This window comes from Mauremys reevesii, linkage group 10 (assembly GCF_016161935.1).
Source record: "Mauremys reevesii isolate NIE-2019 linkage group 10, ASM1616193v1, whole genome shotgun sequence".
Classification (NCBI taxonomy): Eukaryota; Metazoa; Chordata; order Testudines; family Geoemydidae; genus Mauremys; species Mauremys reevesii.
In genome coordinates this window covers 41,499,395-41,522,998 of record NC_052632.1, presented here as the reverse complement: position 1 = coordinate 41,522,998, position 23,604 = coordinate 41,499,395, and the positions used below count along the sequence as shown (strand labels likewise).

General features: G+C 60.1%; 1 protein-coding gene across 7 annotated transcripts in view; it reads left to right on the top strand.

Annotated features, from left to right (window-relative positions):
* AP3B2 (adaptor related protein complex 3 subunit beta 2) overlaps positions 1 to 22,927 on the top strand; it is a 64,901-nt gene extending 41,974 nt beyond the window's left edge. For 5 of the 7 annotated variants that reach the window (XM_039493006.1, XM_039493010.1, XM_039493008.1 and 2 more), the window contains 15 exons: positions 1,298 to 1,430; positions 1,870 to 1,979; positions 2,935 to 3,111; positions 3,764 to 3,950; positions 4,131 to 4,249; positions 5,227 to 5,338; positions 6,124 to 6,304; positions 6,867 to 7,056; positions 7,325 to 7,400; positions 11,819 to 11,925; positions 13,116 to 13,347; positions 14,195 to 14,279; positions 15,175 to 15,272; positions 20,946 to 21,084; positions 21,720 to 22,927. In XM_039493006.1, coding sequence (XP_039348940.1) covers positions 1,298 to 1,430; positions 1,870 to 1,979; positions 2,935 to 3,111; positions 3,764 to 3,950; positions 4,131 to 4,249; positions 5,227 to 5,338; positions 6,124 to 6,304; positions 6,867 to 7,056; positions 7,325 to 7,400; positions 11,819 to 11,925; positions 13,116 to 13,347; positions 14,195 to 14,279; positions 15,175 to 15,272; positions 20,946 to 21,084; positions 21,720 to 21,870 — 2,097 coding nt within the window. In that variant the 3' untranslated portion in view covers positions 21,871 to 22,927. Of the gene's footprint in view, positions 1 to 1,297; positions 1,431 to 1,869; positions 1,980 to 2,934; positions 3,112 to 3,763; positions 3,951 to 4,130; positions 4,250 to 4,532; positions 4,590 to 5,226; positions 5,339 to 6,123; positions 6,305 to 6,866; positions 7,057 to 7,324; positions 7,401 to 11,818; positions 11,926 to 13,115; positions 13,348 to 14,194; positions 14,280 to 15,174; positions 15,273 to 20,945; positions 21,085 to 21,719 lie in introns of all 7 variants that reach the window. The other 2 variants (XM_039493013.1, XM_039493007.1) reach the window with 2 other exon arrangements.
* Positions 22,928 to 23,604: the final 677 nt, after the last annotated feature.

Here is a 23,604-nt window from a genome sequence, read left to right as displayed (position 1 = left end):
CGGGTGGGAGAAGCATGTGCCAGAGCTGGAAGCATTTCAGGGGTGATGCTGTCAGCATGGGGATAAAAGAGAGGGGCTTTGGGTGCAGCGTGCACTCGCCTCAATTGCTTCCTCCGCCCCCACCAGCCATGGGCAAGGGAAGAACCATTCACAGCCTGAGAGTAGCTACCTGCTGTGGCAAGTGACTTCACTGGTGCCCACCACAGAGAGAAGGCAGACCGGGGTTTCTCCTCTCTTCTTCTTCTTCTGAGCTCATTGCTGGTGCTCAGCAGACTCACTCTCACAATTTCATCTCCACCTGCCATTGGGAGCCATCCCCGCTGCCAGAGCTGGGCAGAAAATGGGGGTTTGGGTGGGGGAAAGAAATGGAAAATGGAATATTTCAATTTGGGAATGCTGCTGTGGTGCCTCATGGGAGTTGTAGTTCAGCTGTTTCATGCTCCCATTCTCCTCCATGGGCTGGACTCCCTGATGAGACTACATCTCCCAGGATGCACCCCAATGGTGGAAGTTCCTGCATGCATCATGGGAGATGGCTGGAGAGCCTGGCCCTACAGTTCCCAAGAGGCTCCATGACAGCGTAGTGCAATTCAAATACTTTGGTTTTCAGCTGTTTGGTTATTCAATGAAAAAATCTACATTTTCCATGGAAAGTAGAGACAGTTTTGATGGAAAATTTGTAGCCAGCCCTACATGGTCCTGGAGCTGGCTGGCTCTGTGAGGCTTGGTGGTGGCTATTTCATAGTTAAACAACAAGGTGTTGGGTGCAGGTTTCTGGGGGCCCAAACTCACCCCACTTTATTAGCAAAGCCCCTTTTTGTTTTTACCCTGGCCTTGGCCCAACCCCTGCTCCTCACTGGGTTTGGAGAGTGGGCATGGAGCCGCAGCCCCGGGGGAAGCAGCCAGGTTGTTCTGCGATTAGTGTGGGGGAAATCATGTGTATTGGGTCTCACGTAAACTCCTTGGGGCAGGGGCTAAGGTGTCTGTACGTGCTACTGGAATGTAAGTAAATGACTGTCTGCTGGATGGATTTCCCTAAAACAGGGGGAAATGAGAAACATCCAGCCCTACCAGGGCCTGTTCCCAAACATGGGGACTAGGGGAGAACCGGGCTTTACAGACAGCCTTGTGACTTTCGCTACAGCAGCTGCTAGGAGCCCTGAGCTAGTGCAGCCTCTGGGAGCCACCCTGCATGTAGTCTGAGCCCACGCGATCAGCTCTCAGACAGGGCTGCTCCGGCGTGGTGTCCTGATTCCCGATGCATGCCAGGAAAGCTGCCATGCCTCTTGTCCCGCAGACCTACATCCGGAGCATGGACAAGGACTTTGTAGCTGCCACCATCCAGGCCATCGGGCGCTGCGCCACGAACATTGGGAAGGTCCGAGACACCTGCCTGAATGGCCTTGTGCAGCTTCTCTCCAACAGGGATGGTGAGAGCCTGTGGCCCGGGGGCAGGGAGGGGCGAGGGGGAGCTGTCCAGGGGCTGCCTATGGGAGATAGTGCTTTTCAGAGCTTGCAGTGGAAGATCAAGCAATGAGTGATGGCCACCAGCCTGAAACAAACTCTGGCTGGGTTCGAGGAGGCCACGGGCTGGGAAGAGCTGGTGGAAGGGGTGCCCTGCACTGGGACGTTCTTCTGGGAATTAAATGTCTGGTTGAGCAAATTCCCACAGCTACGTGTTGTCAGCATCACAGCGTTCAATAGCACACCCCTGGCTGAGGCCCCTCATGCACTGAGATCCTGCACAGCCCCGGCAGGGTGGGGAGAGGAACCATTCACCCCAGAGCTGGCTGTGGCTGAGTCCTGGCAGTGCAGGGGACGGAAACATCTCTGTGCTCATTAGCGGCTGGGGATCTCTGTTGCCCCCAGAGCTAGTGGTGGCTGAGTCCGTGGTCGTCATTAAGAAGCTGCTGCAGATGCAGCCCTCTCAGCACAGCGAGATCATCAAGCACATGGCCAAGCTCACCGACAACATCCAGGTATGTCTGGGCTCGGGAGGGCCCAGCTGTTCCCACTGCCAGAGGGGCTGGGGGCTCCAGCTGTATGGGGGCGAGTGTGAAGTGGGCTGTGCCCACAGGAAGGAGTAGGGGTTAGTTCAGGGGGATCCTTGGTGTCCTGAGCTGCCCTTCCTGTGGAAGTGCTGCTGCCTGTTGCCCCCTTTCTCCCCTTTCCGGGCCCCTACCCAGGGGGTGCTGCACTCAGTGTCTGGTCCCCTGCTTCTGCAAAGCCCTGAGTTTGAATCCCCTGTGCCACCAGGGCTGGGACTCCTCTACCAGCGCTTGCCCCACGGGGCCTTCTGGAGTCAGCTGGGAGGGACCGGCCCAGCAGGAGGGACTGCCCATGCTTTTCAAACTGCCAGCACAGCCGCAGCAGGACCCGCTTGCTCCCTGGCCTGGCTGCTGCAGCGGGTGGGCATTGCCAGGCTCCCAGCTGTGTGTGTCCTGGAAGGGGCAGCACTGTGCAGGCCTGATGGTGTGGTTCCCAAGATGGACACAGGCAGGCACCCACCTAGGACATGACCTCAGGGGGCATCCCTGGAATGGAGTGGGACCATCTTGTCCTCCCAGACCTCTTTGCCCCTTCGCCCTCCCCAGGGTCTCTGTGCTTGGGTCCCAGAATTCCCTGTGTTGGGTGCCCCAGTGCAAAGGATCCTGGGATGTACTCGGTAATGCAGCAGCTGGGCCCTGACTGGGAGAAGGAACTGGTTGGTTTGGTGGGACTGGGGAGCAGCGGGTGCCTTGAACAGGACCAGCAAATCCTGACCTACGGAGTCCGCAGCATAGTGGCTGCAGGGTGTGGGCAGGTCTCCCATGGACTGCACTCGCTCCGGCTCTGGATGACGCTCCTGGCCCCAGCCCCTCCCTCTGGAGCTTGCCCTGGCTGGGTGCGAGGGATTTCGGCAGAGCTGGGGTGCTGCCATGTACCTGTCTGCAGGTGCCCATGGCCCGGGCCAGCATCCTCTGGCTGATTGGCGAGTACTGCGAGCACGTGCCCAAGATCGCACCCGATGTGCTGCGGAAGATGGCCAAGTCCTTCACTGGTGAGGAGGACATCGTCAAGCTGCAGGTTATCAACCTGGCAGCCAAGCTCTACCTGACCAACTCCAAGCAGGTGAGCGCTGGCTGGGTGGCATCTGCAGCTTCCCAGACCGGCTCCGAGACCCTGCCCTTGCCACGCGGCTGGCTCTGCCCTGGCAGGCTCCGTGCAAAGCGGGCATTGCATAAGCAATTAGTGCAGGGCTGGCTGAGCCTATGCCCCCTGTGCTGGCTCCTCCTGACCGCTTCCAGGAAACTGCGACCATCGCAGCTGTGCCTGACTCCACCCCACAGTGCAGGGCCGCCTAGCTGGCCAGTTCTCATGGTGACAGTGCTGGGCACTCTGGGATGGGGTGCAGCTGTCTCTGAGTGTGCTGGCCCCTGCCGGGCAGTGGGGTGCTATGTGAGGGCCAGGACACTTCCATCTGAAACAGCCTGGCCAGCCAGCCAAGCCTGCAACCCGTGGGCCCAATCCTGTAAGTAGCTCGGTGCCAACAGAAGCCAGGGGATGTGGAGGGCACTCAGCACTTTGCTGGATTGGGCCCACAGTGAGGGATGTGTGGGCTGGGCTCAGGAAATCAGCAGAGCTGGGGTGGGTGCCATTGGGCAAGTCCCTTCCACTCCCTGGGCCTCTGTTTCCCCATCTGTGTGTTGGGGAGGGGGTTTGCTCCGTGCAATAGCCCTGTAAAGTCCCAGGGAAGATGCTGAGCTGCCAAGCATCACCGTAGAGCAAGCTGCTGACCCAGTACGTGCTGAACCTGGCCAAGTACGACCAGAACTACGACATCCGGGACCGGGCCCGCTTTATCCGCCAGCTCATCGTGCCCACCGAGAAGAGCGGGGCCCTTAACAAGTACGCCAAGAAGCTCTTCCTGGCGCAGAAGCCCGCCCCCATCCTGGAGTCTTCCTTCAAAGGTACGGCAAGGTGCAAGGGACCCAGGGGTCTCTGTCTGGCTATGAGAGGGGAGCCAGTTCCTCCCAGTAAGGGCTGGGTGATGTGGAACATGGGGCCTGCTGGGCTGTGAGGCTGGAAGCCGCTAGAGTGGGGAGTGGGGCCAGGAGGGCTGCGCTCTGAATTCTCCCCTCCTGCTGCAGATCGGGACCATTTCCAGCTCGGCTCGCTCTCACACCTCCTGAACGCCAAGGCGGTGGGCTACCAGGAGCTCCCCGACTGGCCGGATGAGGCCCCCGACCCATCCGTGCGCAATGTGGAGGTACCATGCTAGCCGGGCTCTGGGGATGGGCCTCATGTTGTGCTCCATTTGTGTGATCCCGGGGAATGGTGCTCACTGCACTACCCACAGCCTTGGTGTCAGGGGCCCCTGGGCTCTGGTGCCAAGCTCCTGGCAGCTGCTGAACCTCCCGGGTGTCCAGAGAAGTGGGTGGTTCCTGTCCTGATGCTTAAGGCAGGAGGAATGGGGCACGGAGTGGAGGGGCTGGGGCAGACACCCTACAGAGTTGCTCTGCTCCTATGACAGCAATCTCCCTCGTTTGCAGGAAGAAACCGCCTTCCTCACTGAAAGCCACATCGGGTTGCTGGGAGAGCTCAGAGAGGTGGCTCGTGTGTGTTTGTTATGGTGCCTTTCCCCTCTCTCTTGCTTTTAACTTCCAGCACTTGGGAATTGTGTGTGTGCGCATGTGTTGGCTTTTTTCTATAACACACATAAAGGATCTGACATCTCAGCAGAAAGTAAAAGACAGATCCACATTCGCACAAACGTGTGTGTAGATTAAACTCCTTTTAATCTCTCAGGGCTAAACTTGAGCCAGGCTGAGTGTGCATTGCACATACACAAGCACACACCTGTTTGGTAGCATAGCCCCCAGCCAGAGCCCTGCCATGCCTGTCGATGGATCTGCCCGCAGCGCTCGCTGCTGGGTGATCCACCCGTCAGGGAGAAGGCTGGTGAGCATCATGCCATGAGGGTGGGGAGAAGAGGGATAGGTGCATGGTCCGTGCATCGCTGTGCGGTTCCCATGCCCCCTCCAGGACAGAGCCTCCATGGTACTGACCCTGGGGACATTTCCTGGGAATCAGCATATCCATCACTGCAGAATCCCTTTGGAAGGGCCTGGCCTCTGTCATCTCCACTCCTTGGGCCAGCTCTCTGCTGTGGGGGGTTCACCAGGGATTGGCATGGTCCTCTCCACGACTGGCACGCGCCTCACCTCCTTTTCTGCTCCCGCGCAGGTTCCAGAATGGACCAAGTGCACCAGCCGGGAGAAGAGGAAAGAGAAGGTGGAGAAGCCATTCTACTCGGATTCAGAGGGAGAGTCCGGGCCCACGGAATCAGCAGACAGCGGTGCGGGACCTGGCCGTCTCTGGGCCGGGCAGCAGAGTGGCACTGCCCAGCCCTGGCAGTGCTTCCACGGCTGGAGGGCAGCAGGCTCCTGCATTACCTGCCTGTGCAGTGCTGAGCGCTGGCGCCTGCTGCATGGGGATGGCAGTGTCATCCGCTCCCATCTACTGGTGATGTTCCCGATGGGTGGGGGGATAAGATGTGTCTGAGGGGCAAAGGGCCAGCCCTTCCAAAGCTTCTCTGCTCTGCATCCCCCACCTTCCCTGCTGGCCCAGGCTGGGCTGCCAGTGGCCTGACTACAGAGGGCTGTGAGCCCTTGGCCAGTGCCCAGATGACAGGGGGCTACAGAGCCCTTCCCACTTAAAGCCAAGGAGCGTTCAGGGTCCTCAGATTGGACTGACCCTCGCTCAGGAGCCCTTCCTCCCTGGAAAAGGCCCAGGGCACAACGTGTTGTCTGAAGGGCCCATCCAGCCCTGTCTCCTGGCTTTTTGTGGGGAGCGGGCACAGCCAGTGTCGCCCACGTGGGACAGGGCGCATCTGTGTGCACGTATGGGAATGACGTGACGACTCCCTTCCTTCCCCCTCCCCAGCGCACCAGTTGGGGGAACCCCTAGCCCAGCGACCATGGCAGTGCAAGGCCCCTGGAGGGAAGGATCAAGTGCAGGGGATGGCAGTATGGCGTGGCAGCCGGGGGGTGGGGGGCACAAGGGGGCTGGGCAGGCCAGCCTTGCAGATGGTGCCTGGCAAGGGCTGCCAACACTGAGATTTTCTCTCTCTCTCTCTCCCAGACCCAGAATCTGTCAGTGAGTCAGAGAGCGAGAGCGGCAGCAGCAGCAGCGAGAGTGGCTCTGACTCGGGAAGCCGGGGCGAGGAGAGTGGAGACCAGTCAGAGGAGGAGGAGAAGAAGAAGAAAAAGAAGAAGAAGGGAAAGGAAGGGCCCCGGAAAGCCTGCCCAGAAAGTGCTGGGAGGTATCACAGGCAGTGGCGGGGAGAGGGGGCAGGAGGTGCCACCAGCTGGGGACTGAGGAACACCCCCGGGGACGTGAGGGGACTACAGCCCATCCCACCATGTCTGTTTCTCATGCCTTTAACACCCAGCATCTTTGCCCGTGCCCCCTCCTTTCGCTGACATCAGCCGGGTGCCAGGCAGAGATCCCAGGCTGAAAGGCTGGGCCCAGCTGCTCCAGTGCCAGCAGGGGGACATGCAGGAGTGTTGGTGGGGGGGATGTCAGTTGCTCAGCCAGCAGGGGACAGCGCAGGAGTGCTGGTGATGGGGTGGCTGGGGAGGGTGTCAGCCACCCAGGGTGTGTCACCGCTTGGGGTGACATCACCCCAACATCGGCACAATGTGATTGTCCTGCCGGAGAGGGTGAGTCTAGCTCAGACGCATGGTCTCCAGCCATGGCTCTTATCCAATGATATCAAAGTATGTAAATTAGCCACTGGTAGCAGGTGCCCCTGGCAGTCACGGTGCCCAAGGGGCGTGCGAGGTGTCGGTGGTGCCCTGTGCCTGACCCTCTCCTTCCCCCAGCGACCCCAGCGAGGAGGAGGAGGAGCAGGGGAAGAAGGGGAAGAAGAAGAAGCCGCAGGATGAAGGGAAAGGGGGTTCCGAGTCCTCGTGGGAGGAGGGCAGCGTCTCAGAGAGCAGCTCGTCCGAGTCGGACTCAGGCTCCGAGGCAGAGGAATCCCAGTCGGAGCCGGAGAGCAAGAGGAGAACCACGGTGAGGGGATGGTCTGGGCGGCCAGGGAGGGGCTCGCTGCCGCTGAGCTCTGGCACTACCCACCTGCTCTGCAGAGAGGTGGGCCGGAGCTCCCATCCCCCCATGCACGGGCCTAGGTCTCAGCTCCTGCCCCTCTCTGAGCATCCTGCACCCAGGGCTCCCTGTGCCAGTGCTGGGCTGGGCCTTGCTGGGCCCTGTGCTCCTTTCCCAGCCTCCCCACCCCCATCTGCTCACAGTCATACTGCCCCAGTTCTGTCCTCTCTTGCAGCCTCCCAGCAGCAAACCCGCCCCAAAGGCCTCCAGGAAAGGGACCAAGGAGATCTCCTTGCTGGACCTGGATGACTGTGAGTCTCGCTGCCCCACAGCTCATCCCAACGGCTTATCCCCACTGCACTATGGGCTGGGGCGGGGCAGGGGAGAGAAGCAGGGAGACTTGTCTTGACACCTTCCCTCCATCTCCCCATCTCTCCCCTGGTTTGCTACCATTTCTCCTCCTCCCTGTTTGGATCTGTAGCTTCCCTGCCTGCCTGCTGCCTGGCTCTCACGGGGGTCAGTGATGGCGTTTGTCCCATGGGGACCCGCTGAAAAGCTCAATTCTGGGGGCCCTACCTGGAACTGGGAGGAAGATGGGACAGTGGGGGACACAGGAGGTTGCTCCCCCCAGAGACTGTCCTATCCCCACCTCCCCCAGCCAGTGCCTGGCTCCTGCTCCCAGCTGGGGATTCTGCTGTCCAGGAGGCCCTGCTACTCAGGTCTGGCTCCACCTCTGTGTCCTCCCTGTGCTCCCCTGCCTGCTCCTGGGCTGCAGCATCCCTGCACTGACCCACCTCTGAGCACCCCTCACCGAGGCCTGGGACAAGGGGGACCAGATGTCCTGATTTTATTGGGACAGTCCCAATATTGGGCCTCTTTCTTATATGGGCCCCTATTACCTCCCACTCCCATCCCGATTTTTCACACTTGCTATCTGGTCACCCTACCTGGGACTGGCACGTGGCAGCTTGGAGGTTGCTCTGCAGGGGAGGGAAAGGGGCCGCCTGGCACTGCCTGTGGAGGAGCACAGGGACTGGAGCCACTGGCAATGGCCTTCCGCCTGGCCCGCCAGGCATCAACTGTTCCTTCCTGCTCCCCACTGGGGTTTCTGCTGCTACTAGGCTCCGGCTGACTCCAGGCAGAGTTGGAGCTGGGCAGCAGGGCCATCCTTATAGCAGAGCCACCAGCAGGGAGCCAAGGGGGGTATCTGATGCCCAGTGAGCCGAATAGAAGGCCCTTGTGGGCCAAATGTGGCTTTCAGGCGGCCCTCTGGGACTGCAAGGGGGCAGGTGCCTAATGCCACCACTGCAGTCGGTTAGTCTGTTCTCACCCACATGCTGAGTATAACACCAGGGCCCCAGTGGTGTCTCGCTCGCATCCTGCACTGCCGTGTTGTGGGCTCAGCATCCTGTGTTCAGCCTGATGCGTGGCCCTGGCATGGGTAATGCAGCATCACAAGTTAGAACCATTCTCTGGGCGAGGCAGCGAATGGCCCAGGTGCTAGGAAATCCTGCTTCCACGGCTGAGCCTGCAGGGCAGCCAGGGCCAGGGGCCTGGGGAGAGGAGTGTGCAGCAAAGACACAGGTACTCTCCTTGGGACAGACTTTGAGGACGGGAGCGGTGTCACGCTTAGTGTGTGCATAGGACCCCAGGTGTCCCTTATGTCCCAAGAGCCCTATAAGAGTAGGTGTCCTGGGAAATGTGGCTTCTCGGGGAAGGAGTGAGCAGGGGATGAGACGACCCCCTTCAGGAGCAGCCTGAGCTCAGTGTGGGGAAGGTGGGGGCTGAGACAAGACTCGTGAGGAATGCCCAAGAAGTTCTGGAGTGGCTTGGCTCTTTTTGGGGGGGTCCTGTGTTTGGTGACAGAGTGAGCCCCAGGGGAGAGACCAGAAGGGACTTGGCCCAATGAGCACGACTAGATTTTGTAGCAGCATAGTCTAGTAGTTAGAGAGGGACAGGGAGCCATGACTCCTGGGTTCCAATTTCTGCCTGTCCTTATTACTTACAGTGCAACCATGGGCAAATTCCTCTGTCTGTTTCTCCAGTTGTTGTTGTTGTAATAATAACACTTAATCCTAATACAGCACTTTCCATCCCTAGATCTCAAAGCACTTCAGAGAGGAGGGCAGTATCATTATCCCCTTTTACAGATGGGGAAACTGAGGCACAGGTCAGGGAAGTGACTTCCCAAGGTCGCCCAGCAGAACAGTGACTGAGCTGGGAATAGTCCTCAGCTCTCCTTAGTCCACTGTGAGATGTAACTAATGCCTCCCTGGCCCTGGCATAATCATCATTGCCTGCAAAGCACTCTGGGACCCTTGCATGCTCTAAAGAGGCAGCACCCGTGCAGGAGCGACGCCAGGGTTTTTGGTGCCCTAGGCTCAGGGCTGGCTCTACCCATTTCCCCGCCGGTCCCGCGGCTCCGGTGGACCTGCCGCAGGCGTTCCTGTGGAGGGTCTGCTGGTCCCGGGGCTCCGGTGGACCTGCCGCAGGTGTGCCTGCGGATGCTCTACCAGAGCTGCGGGACCAGCGGACCCTCCGCAGGCACGCCTGTGGGAGGTCCACCGGAGCCGCCTGCCACCCTCCTAGCAAAATGCCGTCCCCCCCCAAATCCTGGCGCCCTAGGCGACTGCCTAGGTCGCCTAAATGGAAGCGCCATCCCTGCACCTGTGTCATTGCACAAGGAGTGCTTATGCATGTAGTTCCCATATCGATATCGCTCCCACTGGGCTCATGAGCTGCCTGCTGATTGGTTCTTCATAGCTGTGTGATCTGTCCATGGTGCTGAGGGAGCCGTGACATTACCTTTATTATGTGGCTGCAGATGCTGGGAGTGTGTTCTTCCTCTGGTGCCTAAGCCTTGCCCAACTCTCTGCATAGGGGAATTTCACCTGGTGTCCCTTGTTCCCACCTTCCTTTCTCTCAGCATCAGTGGGCACCTGGGATCCAGGCAGGAGAGAAACTCCACTCTTGGGAATTCACCCTCCAGGACCATGGAAAACTGTTCTTTAGTTAAGGAGAAAAGAGCAGCGTTCTAAGATGAGTGAGCCCATCCCACATAAATAGCACAAGAGTCTACCGCTGGCCCCATAATTGTGCTGTGTGGTGCTGGCCCACATAGGTCAGTTTGGGTTTGTCCCAGGATGTCCAGGGTGATGGAGAGCAGCCTGTAGAAAGTCTGACTAATAAGCTAAAGACTCTGACATTGCAGCTCTATGGGCCAGGGGCCACCTTTTGGTTCTGTGTTTGTGCAGCACCTAGCACTCCCAGACTACAGAAGTACAACTAATTAACAGTAATTCTGATCTATGAAAAATGTTGGCACAAATAATTTTTGGTTTGGATTTAATCTAAATTGATAAAAAAATGAACTTTTTTTGTGTTTTGGTTGCTGAGAATTGAAATTTCTGTGTAAACACAAAAAAAATTTGGTTGCCAGAAACTGACAAATGAAGTTGTTTAGCGTTTCTGACAAAAAACCTACAGTTTTTGATGGAAATGGATTTTTTGTGTGTGAAAATGTCTGGTTTTGTCACCGAAGAAAAAGCTATTTTCTGTCAAAAAAAAATATTTCAGTGAAAAGTTTTCAGCCAATTCGAATGAACGATCCCCTGCTCCTCTCTGGCCAGGAATCTCAAAGCACTTTACAAATACTAATGAACCCTTCCCCAATCCCCCAGGGAGGCTTACAGGATAGGCCTGGGTTCTAGTCCTGGTTCTACACTGCTTTGCTCGATGACCTTGGACAAGTTTCGTCGCTCTGTGCCTCAGTTTTCCCATCTGTAAAGTGGGGGTGATGCTACTGACCACCTTTGTTGAGTGCTTGGCTGAAAAGTGCCCCATTGAAATGATGGAGAAACAGGAAAATGTGATTTGCCCATGGTCAGCAGCAGAGCTGGGAATAGAGCCCAGGTCTCTTGGTTCCCCTGCTAGAGCTTTACTTACACAGCCACCCTCACTCTCAATGGGGTGGTGAATCGGGTCTCCACTCTCTCTGTGTCCCCATCACAAAACCACTCACCCAGCTGGCCTCTCACTAACTGCGCCCCTTGTTGTTGGGCAGGGGAGCGGGGCTGAGGAGTGAGCGCACCCTGGAGATGGAGCTGCCCTCTCAGCCCTAGTGCCCCATCCAGGGCATGGCTGGGTGGCACAGCGGGTGCTAGCCTTGCCACCTACTGTGCTGTGGCTGCTGGGCTGGGCCCGGCACCTTTCAGCACCAGCAGAGGAAGCTTAGAGCAAAACCAAAGGCTCTGGGCAGCGGCAGAGCAAGCAGCACCCCTGGGTCTGGGCTTGGGCCCTGGATGAGACCTGCCCGAGGAGGCACCGCACTCAGCTCTGTTCTGCGGTTGGTTGTCTGTATTCAGGGCAGTGCCCCACCCCCATGCCCAGCAGTTCCCAGGCTCCCTGCTACTTCCTGCAGTCTCTTCAAGTGACTGCCAGTCTACCTGGGCTGCTAACAGGGGCAGCAGAGGGCTCTGCTGGGCGTTCCTGGGTGTCCCACTTTCCAAGCCACTGCGGGTGGGGTCGTGTCTTCCCTCAGGCTCTGGGCAATACCTGCACAACCCCCACCACTGACGGGAGAACAAACCCCAGGCGTCAGGAGACTCATAACTGGTGACACCCTCCCTGCCCCTGCTTGTCTGGTCCTGCCAGACTGGGCTGGGCTTTCGGCAGTCCTGGCTATCACCTGTTCTTAACCCTTTGTTCCCCACTTGTCTCTGTCTCACAGTCACCCCCGCTCCACCCCAGCCAGCCTCCTCCCCCGCTATTGTCTCCACCAGCCTGGTGACCGACCTGGAGGGACTCACACTGACCAACGCTTCGCTGGCTCCTACCGTGAGTGACCCCAGTTCTTCATGCTGGGATGGTGGCCCTGCTGCTAGATCCCTCCTTCCAGAGCAGTGGTCCCCAACCTTTTCGTCAGGCGGGCACCAGATGAAGGACCGTGGCGGCGGTGGAGCACCCGCTGAAATGCTGCCGAATTTCTGCCGCATTTCGGTGGCGACGCCTCTCGATAACGTCACTCATTGGCAACAAGTGGCGTCATCGAGAGGCATCGCCGCTGAAATGCCGCCGAAATTCGGCGGCATTTCGGCGGGTGCTCCACCGCCAGCCAGGATGTGGGCACATTTAGGTGCCCCTGCGGGCACCATGGCACCCACGGGCACTGTGTTGGGGACCCCTGTTCCAGAGCACCATGTAAGGAGGCCTAGAAAGCCACAGTGAGGCCTCCCCTGCGCTGCACTCTGCCAGGGGATCCCCCCCCTGCGCCCCCTCTTGAGGGGGACTGGGAGTTAGTGATGGGGCAGCAGGTAGGCCCTGGGGTCCCTTCGGAAGAACAAGGCCACCCCAAGAGCATAGGCGCAGGCCCTTCCTGGCCACCGGCCCTGCGCCCCTGCCGCCCAGAGTCCTGGCTGCCTGCCCTGCTGCTGCCAGGGGGGCTCCGCTGCCAGCCCCGGCTCCCGCTCAGCTGCCAGCCCCACGCCTGGGAGCTCCACTGCCAGCCCTGGCTCCCACTCGGCTGCCAGCCCCACAACTGGGAGCTCCACTGCCAGCCTGGGGTCCCGCTCGGCCACCGGTCCCCAGGGCTCTGCTGCTGGCTCCAGGATCCTGGCCTCCAGCCCCATGCCCAGGGCTCCACACCGCCCCTAGCTGTGGCCCTAGCCTCTGCCGCCATAGCCCTGTCTGCGTCCCCCTCTCCCAGAGCCACGGCCCTGCTCCCGGCCCCAGCTCTAGGGGGCGGTGAGGGGCGTGGACAGGGGTAAGAGGGGTGCAGCTCAGCACCCCCCACTCCAAAAACTGTCCCAGTGCCACGGCTCAAGAAGGGGAAGGACTCCCAAGCCTGGCCCCGCCACCCAGAGTCCTGCTCCCCCAGCCCAGGGCCTCAGGCGTCTGCGGGTAGCAATGGAGGTGGGACCTGCTCCTGAAGTGATTCCTTCACTTCCCCTGCCTTGGAGCATAGGGATCAGCTCATCGCCTCTCACCCACAGCGTGTGCCAACAGCTTGTCTCCCTCCCTCTGCCCAGATGCTCAGTCCCGTGTTCAGCACGGTGAAGACCTACGAGCTGCTGCACCGCATGGCGGGCGAGGGGCTCTCGGTGGAGTACTACTTCAACCGGCAGCCCTTCCCCCCTGACCCCCACATGGTGGCTGTGCAGATCCAGTTTTCCAACAATATGGAGTCGGAGGTGAAGAACCTGCGGGTCAGCGAGCCCAAGCTGGTGTCCGGGATGCGAATCCAGGAGTTCCAGGAGATTGGTAAAGCCGGCTTGGGCTGGGATGACGGGGCTCCCAAAGGCAGGCTCGCTCTCCCAGGGCTGCCGCCAGGGATGCTCATGCAGTGAGTCGGTGGCGAAGCCTGGCGCTGCCCACTGAGTGAGGCTCCCTGGCGTGGTGCACATTCTGGGCTTTGCAGGATGCAGGCTTCATGCTGACCAGCAGGAGCCCAGGCGGCCGGCCCTTCCCACTGCCAGGGCCGGGCTGCAAGCCCCTCAGCTAGGCTATTGCCACCAAATGCTCTGTGTTGGGCAGGGGGGGCAGCTGCTCAGTTGTGGACCAAAATCGGCGGGTAGGGCACAGAAGCTGCCCCACGAAGCTGCCTGGCTGGGATATGATCTGGGCCCCTCTGCCTACATGTGCTTCAGCTGCGATCTCCTAGCAGCCATTGGGGGGGCACTAGAATGGGGCCCTAATTGTCACCCAGGCACACTATATTTGGGGGGGAGTTCGGGGGCAGCAGTGTCTTTACCTGCACCCCAGTTTGCCATGGGATGGGGGATTGATCCTCACCCCACTGGCGCTGGCCTCTCCCAGGCTGATGGCCCCACCTGGGAGGTCCCAGCAGGAAGCCCCCAGTCAGCCGTGCCGGCGGAACCCTCCCGCAAAATGAGCAACGTTCCTCCCCTGGGGCCCTGTGGGCGGAGTCACAGGCTGAGGGCTGCACATGCACCCTCAGGACACACACACACCACACCCCTGTAGGCTTCATGGAAGGACCTGGCCTGAGGTGTATGTGCAGCGGGGAGCTAGCTAAGGCCATTGCAGTTCATGCATCACAGGCTGGGATAGCTATGTCTGCAGTCACAAGCTGTCCCTGTGCTTACAGAATCCTTAGCACCTGGCGACACCGCCAGCGTAATTATGGGCATCGACTTCTGTGACTCCACCCAGGCGGCCAACTTCCAGCTGTGGTGAGTTCCCCTCCCTGCCCCCCATGGGCACAGGCAGGAGTTACCCCTCTTAGCAAGGCTCCAGGACCCTCGTCAGCGCTCAACTGGGCTGGAGTGCATCCCTTCTGCAGGAGGTCGGATTCTTGGCCCCAGATCTGGCCCACCAGACACATCACCTTGGGACCCCGGGGCAGGGCTGTGCCCCATTCATCTCAGTGGGGTGGTAGCTGTGGAGCCTAGTGGAGCTCTAATGCCAGGCGTTCAGGTGTTACCAGGGCAGGGTGGCTTTGTTCCCCGTGTGAGTCCACAGCGGAGCTGTTCCAGCCCAAGTGCAGCTGCTTTGATCAGAGATGGGGCTCGCAAATGGGCCCTACAGGATGGGGAAGCAGAGAAGGGTTCTTGTTCCTGGCCCCATCAGTCAGTGACTCCCACACCACCATGGATTCGCCCCATGGCGCAGCTTGCAGGGCCTGCCTTCTCTTAGGCAGCAGTGGGCACGTAGCCTGTCACCCGTCACCGCCTGGCACTGAGCTGTTGGGCTGCCCCACTGCCTGACATGGCAGAGTGTGTGCTTAGGAACAGGGTGTCTAGTCGGGCGTGGATGAGCTCCTTCCTCCCTGCTGTCCAGAGAGCATCAAGGGCTGGGTGGTAACAAGCTGCTGCATTGGTTGCTGAGCGCTGGTGGGATCTGCTTCTGACCCTCCCCCTGTGCCTCAGTTTCCCCACCCCTATAGTGGGGCAGTGGCACCTTCCCCCTTTGCACAGGGCTTTGGAGCACCCTCGGGGGGGAGAGGAGGGCAGCCGATGGTGAGCTGGGCCTGGCATGCAGGGCAGAGCATGGTGGGGATTGAACTTGCCCTCAACTCCCCGGGGTTAACTGGGCTGGGTCCTTCTCACTATTGCATGTTTCCTCCAGCACCCACTCGCGTCAGTTCTACGTCTCCATCCAGCCGCCGGTGGGAGAGCTCATGGCCCCAGTGTTCATGAGTGAGAACGAGTTCAAGAAGGAGCAAGGTGAGTGCTGAGCGAGCGTGCTGATTGCTCTTAGAGCATCTGCAAAGCTCACCCAGAGCCCTCTGGACCGCAATCCCAGCCTCCCTCCCTGCCCTGCCCTGCCCAGCCCAAGCAGGGAGGTCTTCAGAGTCCAGCATCCCTGTCGCATGGAGCAGGGTGAATGACCTCGTGACCCCTTCCCTCCCCACCTGGCCAATGACAGGTCCAGGCCTCTGCATGTGACCCTGCCCCTGGCCCCACCCCTTTCTGCCCCTTCCCCAGGGCCTCACCCCTGTTCCACCCCGGGTCCCCCCCATTCCACCCCTCCACTGCGGCCCCAAGTCTGGAGAAGCTCTGTCCCCCCACCACAGCCCCAGGCCACAGTGAGGACTGAGAGCTCCCCCAGCCCTGAGGCTGTAGCAGGTAGCGAGAGCTCCTCCCATCCTGGGGCCGCAGCGGGGGTCCTGGTGCTACAGCTTCCCCTGCTGCCCCCAGCTTCTGCTGGGGAGCGGGGTAAGAGGTGCAGAGGGCTTCCCCCGCTGCCGCACCCAGTGTGAAATCCAAGTAGTGGGGGTGGGGGCAGGCAGGAATTTCCCCCGACCGGCCACTGGGGAGCAGGGTCAAGAGGCGCAGGGGTTTCCCCCAAGGCCCCACCTGCCCTGCCCTGCTGCCCACGAGCAGGGTCATGGTGCGGGGGCTTTCCCCACCTGCCCGGGGCTCCAGGGCCCCCGGGCACAGGCCCCGTAGGCCCAGTGGCTAATCCGCCACTGTCCGGTAGCACCTCTCAGTTGATGCTTGTGTGACTTCTAGCCTTCCCCACCCCCAGCAACTTAGCCCAGGCGGGGCTCCCTGCACTGCACTCGGCAAGGCTGTGCTAGTGGCTGATGTTAACACCAATTTTATTCCCCTCTGCGTCCTTGCTTTCCTTAGCACAGCTGTTAAGGACAGGTGCGGGTAAGTCGCAGCTCCAGGAGCGACTCCCAGAGGAGGAGCCGCTGCTGCCCCCTTACCTCCCCCACTCCTCTTACCTGCCGTAGCATTAGCTCTGCTGCCAGCCCCATAGTGAGTCTATGGCTGTGAGCTGCTCTCTAGATCAGCAAGCTAGCACTGGTTTAGCCCCCTCCCCAGCCTAGGGCCTGGGCTTGGAGATTGGGGCAGGGCAGGGAGGACGTGGCGCAGCACTGTCAGAGGGCTCAGGAGGAGATGGGTTCCCAGGGCCCCACGGAGCTCCCCTGGCAGTAAGGAGCATCAGGCAGAATCCAGAGGGCCTCATCGAGCAGGTCACAGTGTGGGCCCGCCATATTGGGGGTCTCTTCTCCGGGAGGGCTGTCTGGGATCAGACAACATGCTCCCAGCATGCAATGAGCCACCCTGGTATGAGCAGAGGGTGACAGAGCCAAGCAGAGCATTGCATGCTGGGACGTGTCTCTGCGGGTGCAGGGCTCCTGAGGCAGTGTCAGTGCATGCTGGTGCTGTCGGCACATTAAACCAGGGCAGCTGCAGCCTGCATTGCAGTATCCAGGTTAAGCATGGCGTTGCAGCTCCTCGCGGGGCTACGGGTGGGTGCCCTTGGCCAGCTCCTCTCCCGCCCCATCTCCCTCTGCTCAGTGCACATGCCAGGCTGCTCAAGTCACCTCCCCCGACCCTGCCGTTCTCACCATGTGTCACCCTCTCCCCCACCCTGGCTCTACAATGACTGCCCCTCCTCCTCTAGGTGTGCCCAGCCACTGCTCTGCCACCTCCCCTCCCTCCACAGGGCTCGCATCTTCCTCCCGCACTGGCCTATAATGTGCAGCCTGCCCCCACTCCCTGCCCTGCCTGGTCTGGACCCTGGTTGCTGGCCTGTCTCCCCACCTCACTGTGCCTTGTGGTTCTGGACTCTCCTGGTGACTCCCCTGGGTCCGTACGGGAGTGGCTGTGTGTGTGGTCATGGCTTGCCCTCTGGGCTGAGCGTATTAGAGTCAGTCCTCTAGGCCGAGGTCTGGGTCTTGGTGCTCAGGTGCCAGGTTCAGCCCCCAGTCCCAGTATCAGTATGTAAATGGCTGGGAAAGCAGACATGCTCAGATACCACCGAGACGCTGACCTGGTAGCATTCCCAATTCCCACCATCTCCCCCACAAGCCTGCACTAGGGATGCTCCCAGCAACACTCTGCAGCCCCGCAAGGTTCAGAGGAGCAGCCAGCATCTGGCACGAATGTTTGACCAGCCACCCTCCTGCATTGCAGCTTTCGGAGCTGTGCTCAGGTGCTGGGTCCCTGGTGTCCCAGTGCGGGCTGCCTGGCAGCATCCTTACCCTAAACACAAGCCCTCAGTGCTGTGAGCTGGCCACACCGGTCCGGAGCCTGCATTGGCCTGTGACTGTGGCATGCACCTTGGGCCCAACCATCCCCAGAGCCCAGCTCAGAGAGTTTGGGGAAGGTGGAAGAATTCTCCCCAAAGCAGCCTCGAGGGCTACTCCTGTCTAAGGGCTCACCTGGAAACAGGTTACAGATCAGCTCTGAGCGCGCTCTGGGATGGGCCAGGCTGGGGATAGGGGAAGCTCTGTGGTCAGATTTGAACCTCCTGAGGCTGCAGAATCTGCCTGGCAGTCCCAGGAGCCCATCTGGCTGGCCAGGACCCCCCAGCACCTGCCTGACTGGCTGCATTACAGCAGCCATGCTCAAGTCCCAGCCAGATCCTGAGAGCTGCAGGCGAGGGGAGCTCAGGTGACTATTCCTCAATCCCCAGACTGGGGATGGGAAAGGTTTGGTGGCAGAGGGATCTTCCCTCCCCTGCTGCACCCAGTTAGGCACCATGCTGTAGCAGCAGGGAGTTCCCGGGGAGCCCAATGCATGAAAGGGTTAAATTCCAATAGGTGTCTGTTGGTGGCAGGTGGTAGAGCCACAACCTCTCATACCTGTGCTGCCATTAAGGTGTGCCACTGTTCTGCATCATCAGCGCAATGTCAGGACCCCCAATCAACATGAAGCTTTACATGCCCTGCACCCAGGGCCCCCAGGGTGGTCTATCTGCAAACTGCAGGAGGGGCTTGGCCATCCCGCCCAATCCCACCTGCCAGGGTCCCACACTGGAAGCCAGCATCCCTCGGGTTTCCATACCAGCATGGCAACAGCATGTGCATTCCCAGGGCTCTTTCTGCTTGGTAAAGGGAGAGGCCCTTTGCTGAAGCATGGCCCTGCCAGCTGGATCGTGGGGGTGGGGTGATCCAAACTGGGTCGTGGGCAGAGCTCCAGAGTGACTGGTGTTGGGGGTACAGGGGTGCAGAGAGAAGCATGGGGAGCTAGAGGAGATTCATTTAATTGGTGCTGAGGTTCTGGGCAGGCAGCAACTCAGAGAGCTGTGGTAGGACATAGAGGGGTTTCCGTCCTCCGTGTATAGTCCTCACCCTATGCCAGTCCGCCTCCCACTGCAGCTGCATCCATGGGTATGTGTGCCCAGGTCCAGTGCAGCCTCTACCAGAGCTGAGTCTCATGGTTCCTGTGGTCATTGCTGGAGGCAACTTTACAGCAATTTCCTCTAACAATCAGTTCCCCAGCAGTCTTGGCACTGCAAGCATCACCCCCTCAGGCCTGCCCCAGTCCAGCAGGTTAGAGCTGGACTCCCCTGGACTGCTTGGCAGCTCCTGCGTGGGGCTGGGTGCCTGCACTGTTCCACTGGCCCACTAGGCTTGTTAGCCCCTCGCATTCCCACCCCCTCACTGGGAAGGGGTTTGCCTCTCTCCAAAGGCAGGACTTGCTGGGTGATGTCAGAATCCTAGTCGTATGCAATGGACAAGGCCTGCTGCCCTGTCCAGCCCCTCTTCTGGGCCAGTGCCGGATTGGTCCCTAGCATTAGCGCTGAACTAGGTGAAACGAGCGACGGGGCTCCTGCCAGTTCTCTTAGGCTGCCACATTTGTCTCCCTAGGGCAAGTCCAGCCTCATATCACCCCATTGTGCCAGCTGGGCCCCGCCTGTCCTGTCAGGAAGCCCCCTCAGTATCTGACTGTAGCCGAGCTCGAGATATTTAACTACTTCTAGCTTTTTCTCCTGAACCAAATGGGTTTGTGGCCAATAGTGCCACGGCTGGCGCTGCTGCCGGCAGGCTAAGGTCAGACCTCCTGCAGCCGCAGGGGCTAAGCCAAGCACTGCGGGGCCAGGGCAGAACTCCCGTCCCGCTGGACAGCAGTGGGCAGTTGGCTCAGTGTGTTGGGGGAGTTGCCTTCCTTGTGAGGAGCTGCTGGTGGCTATTGCAGGAGGCTGGACAAGAAGGGCCCATGGTACAACGCTGCTCACGTGGAACGGGAGCATTTCACAGCCACCCTGCACTGGTTTAATGATGATCGTTTGACTTGGGCCCAGAGTAGAGAGCCCTGGAGCCCTGTTAGCACAGGGTGAATGAGGGAATGTTCCCCCCCCCCCCCCCCCCGCCACACACACACACACACTATGGACAGTGCCTGCAGGACACGGTTGCACAAGCTCCAGTGAAGCTAATGGCCTTTGAGCCATTTCTTGTGCAGTGTCAGTGCACTCTATGAGGAACAGTTACAGTTCAGTGGGATCGGAGCCTGCAGCAAAGCTCCCCACTACAAACACTGCACTGTGGGGACTGGAACCTGGACCCAGACCCGGCCTTGGGGGGCTGGGATTCAGCCGTCCCAGCGATGAGCTCATGCAGGGAGCCCCGGACGGGGTTCAGCTTTCTGACTTCATTCAATAACAGGTTGTGGCCAGTCAGTGCAGGAGGCCCAGCCGAGTGTCAGAACCAGCATGGGCAGGGCGTGGGGAGCTGGTCTGCCCTGGGCAGGGTGTGACCACCCCCCAGCCAGTGCATGAAGTGCTCCTGGGCTCACCGCCACTCCTTCTCAGCCACTGGGGTGGGGGTTCAGGCCTTTTAGGACCTCAGGGCTTGAGGTGAATTGGGAAGAGGCCCCAAGGGACTATCTCTCCCCACCCCTGTGAACAACCACTCTGCGGCCCTCCTGGCTCTCGTCCCATTGATGTAATGCATAGGAATAGGGTAGTGTCCCTTTATATTTATTGACACTAGAAGGTCAGTGGGCCTTCTAGTGGCACTCACTGTGTTGAGTGTTAGAAACCAGCTGGAGCAGCAGGGTGTGCCCTTAGGTCTGGCACATGTATAGTTAGCACACACTATTCCTGGGCCTCTGATGTTTGACGTAAGCAGCAAGGCACAACAGGAGCTTATCACAGTGCCACTAGAGGCAGCCCATTGGCCCTGCCTGGCACTGCTCTGCAGGCTTGGAGAGCCTGACATTGACCCAGACAGCTACCCCGACCTGACTCCGAGCCAGGTCATCGCCTGAACCACCAGCCATGTTCTCGCAGGAGAATCTATTGGGGCAGTACTGGCCCAGGCAGAAGGAGCCCACCTGGGTCCTCAGATGCTGGGCGGAGCTGGTGTCTGGAAGAGTCCTGCGTGGATTGGTCCCTGGCACCGGTTTGTTACCACACACACACACCCCATGTAGTTTTTGTCCTTGTTGCCAAAGACCAAGCCCTGCCTCTGCCAGTCGCTGCAGGGAGGGTGCTCGGGCAGCTCAGCCCTGTCATTCAAATCAGGGAAGGTGCCTGTCTCGGGGCTAGACAGCCCGTCCACGTCCATCCTTTAAACCAGATTAGCCGCACGGATAGCTCCGCCCAGCCCTTTGCAGAGCAGCTCCAGGCTGACCCCCCTCCAATCCCCTTTCCAGGCAAGCTGACAGGAATGAGTGAGATCACAGAGAAGCTGACACTGCCGGACAAATGCCAGAGCGACCACACAATCGTCCAGCGAGTGACGGCGGCCGCCAACGTCAGCCGTGTGCCCTGCGGCGCGGACAATGAGTACAGGTGGGGGGGACCCCGATCTACACACACAAGTCCCAACTGCTGGAGTGAAAGGAGCAGCCCTGGTAGCCCAGGCTGGAGCAGGTTCCCTCTGTGAGCCAGCCATCCCTTGGGGGAGACACCGAGGAGCTGTGGGTTACAGAGGGGCTGTAGCCAGAGCCCCTGTTGCGCCATTGGGAAACAGGCAGGCACTGGCTGGGGCAGGTCCATGTTCTACTCAGTGCCTTGCATTCGCCCTCCCTGACCCTGCCGGTGTCGCTCTGGGACCTGCCAGCTCCTGGTGCCTTTGGCTGCTGGTTCCTGGGCTAGATTAGTACCAGGGGACACTGTTATAAAGTGGATGTGACGCTGGCACGCTGCTTGTGGCAGTCCCTTGCCCAGACAGGGGCCCCAGGTTGCGACCCAGCTCCCCTGTGGTTTGCAAGGCAGCTCTGTGGTCGGCAGGTCTGGCCACACCAGGTGGGTGAATGGAGCAGCTGGTGCTACGCAGGCACAGGGGATGACTAGAGGCCCAGTGCTGAGGTACAGGCTGTCACTGCCTCAGGGCCACCTCTCCCGGCACTGGGCTGCAGCCCTGGGGATCAGCAGGGTGTTGCCCTAGGACAGCGCCTTCATACTCCCTCCTTTCCCACGGGCAGGTTCGCTGCCAAGACAGTGACCAGCGGGAGCCTCGTCCTCATCACCTTGGAGTGGAAGGAAGGAGCCAGGGCCCACCTAACTGTCAACAGTGAGAAGATGGTGATTGGCACCATGCTGGTGCAGGACGTTAGCCAGGCCTTGGCACAGTGACCAGGAGGCTGCTGCTCCTCCCCATCCCCCCCACAGCCTGTGAACAACACCCTGCCCATCCCCCCACTGAGATTTCCCCCCTCCCCACCTTCTGTTGTCCACATCTCAGCCCCCTCTCCATTGGCTGGCAGTAGTGATAGACAGACCTGATCACACCCCTTTCTGCAGCCTGGGAACCAGGACAGGGTGCTCCCTGCTGTCCGTAGCCCCCTTCTCCCCCCCACCCCCCCCCCAGGCACACAGCCACTGCCCTGGAGGATTTTGTCCCCCTCCTCTCCCCCCCCCAAGACCTGGCTGTGTCCCTGAGGAGCAGGGGGTGAGGGAGGGGAGCAGATGAAGGCTGCTGAGTTTGGGGGTGGGTACCAGGGCAGCAGCCAATGGAGGGTGAGCTCTGATGGCGCCCTGGCAGTGTGGCCTTGGGCTCCGTGCCGTGAAGTCGCTCCGTGCCAGTCTCGCTGTAGCTCTATTTATTATGACCAGGAACATCAATACAATCCCTTGGAAACTGTCCCGCTGCCCAGCTTTGCCTTGTGTGTGGAATTACTCCTCCAGCCCCCCGTGGGTCTGCCCAGGTGCCCGTCCCACTCAGGCCCGGCAGCCTCTCCGGTCCCAGCTGGGGCTGGCAGCCGGCCCTGCAATGCAGGCCCCAGTCTAAGCCTTGCTATGGGAGCGGGTGGGGGCCTTAGGGTCCCGATCTGTGAGAGCCAGCGTCTGAGGCCTGGCTGGCAAGCACCCTGGAGGAGAAACGCCATGGAAATACCATGCTGCTTGGAGTGAGCCTAGCACAGGAGGGGAGGGAAGGTCCAGAGAGCCCCTCTGCCACCTCCCTGGGTTCGCAGAGGGTAGAAAAGGGGCAGCCAGCCCTAGATCAATGCTCCCCACAGGTGATGCTGCTTTGGGGCGGTATTAGCCCCTCTGCCAGGCAAGCCTCCCTATGCATAGGGAAGGGTTCTCTGCACTTTCTGCTCTGAAGAGCCTTGCCCCTCCGCCAGTGCAGCCGTCAGGCCTGCAGAGGGGACCCTGGGAGGGAGGGGCAGGAATGCAGTGGGGAAGTGAGGCCTTGGCACTGCAGAGCTCAGGACCGGGGGGAGGGGGTAGAGCCCTTGTGTTCGCTAGCCCCCCTCACTGACATAACCACTCAACTTGCCAGCCATACACCGAGGGCACCTCCCCCGACACTGCAGCTGCCTCTGGGGAGCAGGCTAGTAGCCTCTTAGCACCGTGCTGTGACCCTACATGGCAGCTCCGCACAGGGAGCAGGGAATCTCCATTAACAGCAAGCTGTGGCGAGGGCCCCGCTCTTCACCAGGGAGCAGCCCCCTGCTGCAGGGATCTCCATGGGGGCAAATGAAGGGCCCAGCTCAACCAAACTCCAGCTCACCCTGCCCAGGTCCCGCTCAGGCAGCCTGGCCTCAGTCCCTTCTGGCACTCTGGGGCAGCTTGTGGGCCACTCCCTGTGAAGGACACTCGATGGTGTGATGCCTGTTGCCCAGCTGCAGCCAAGGGGTGAGGCTAATCATCCTGCAGATGGAGCAGGAGGACATCCCCCTGGAGGGGGCAGATATGTGGATCTGCTGCTACAGTCTTCTTCAGCACCACGATCGGGAGTATGGTGGTGCAGTGCGGGGGGGGGCTGGGCAGTCAGCACCCGTGGTGAGATGCCAGCCAACTTGAGCCCAGCTCAGCACCTCGAACCAACCCTGCCCCATGATGCTGGGGGGGAGCCTGGGCCCT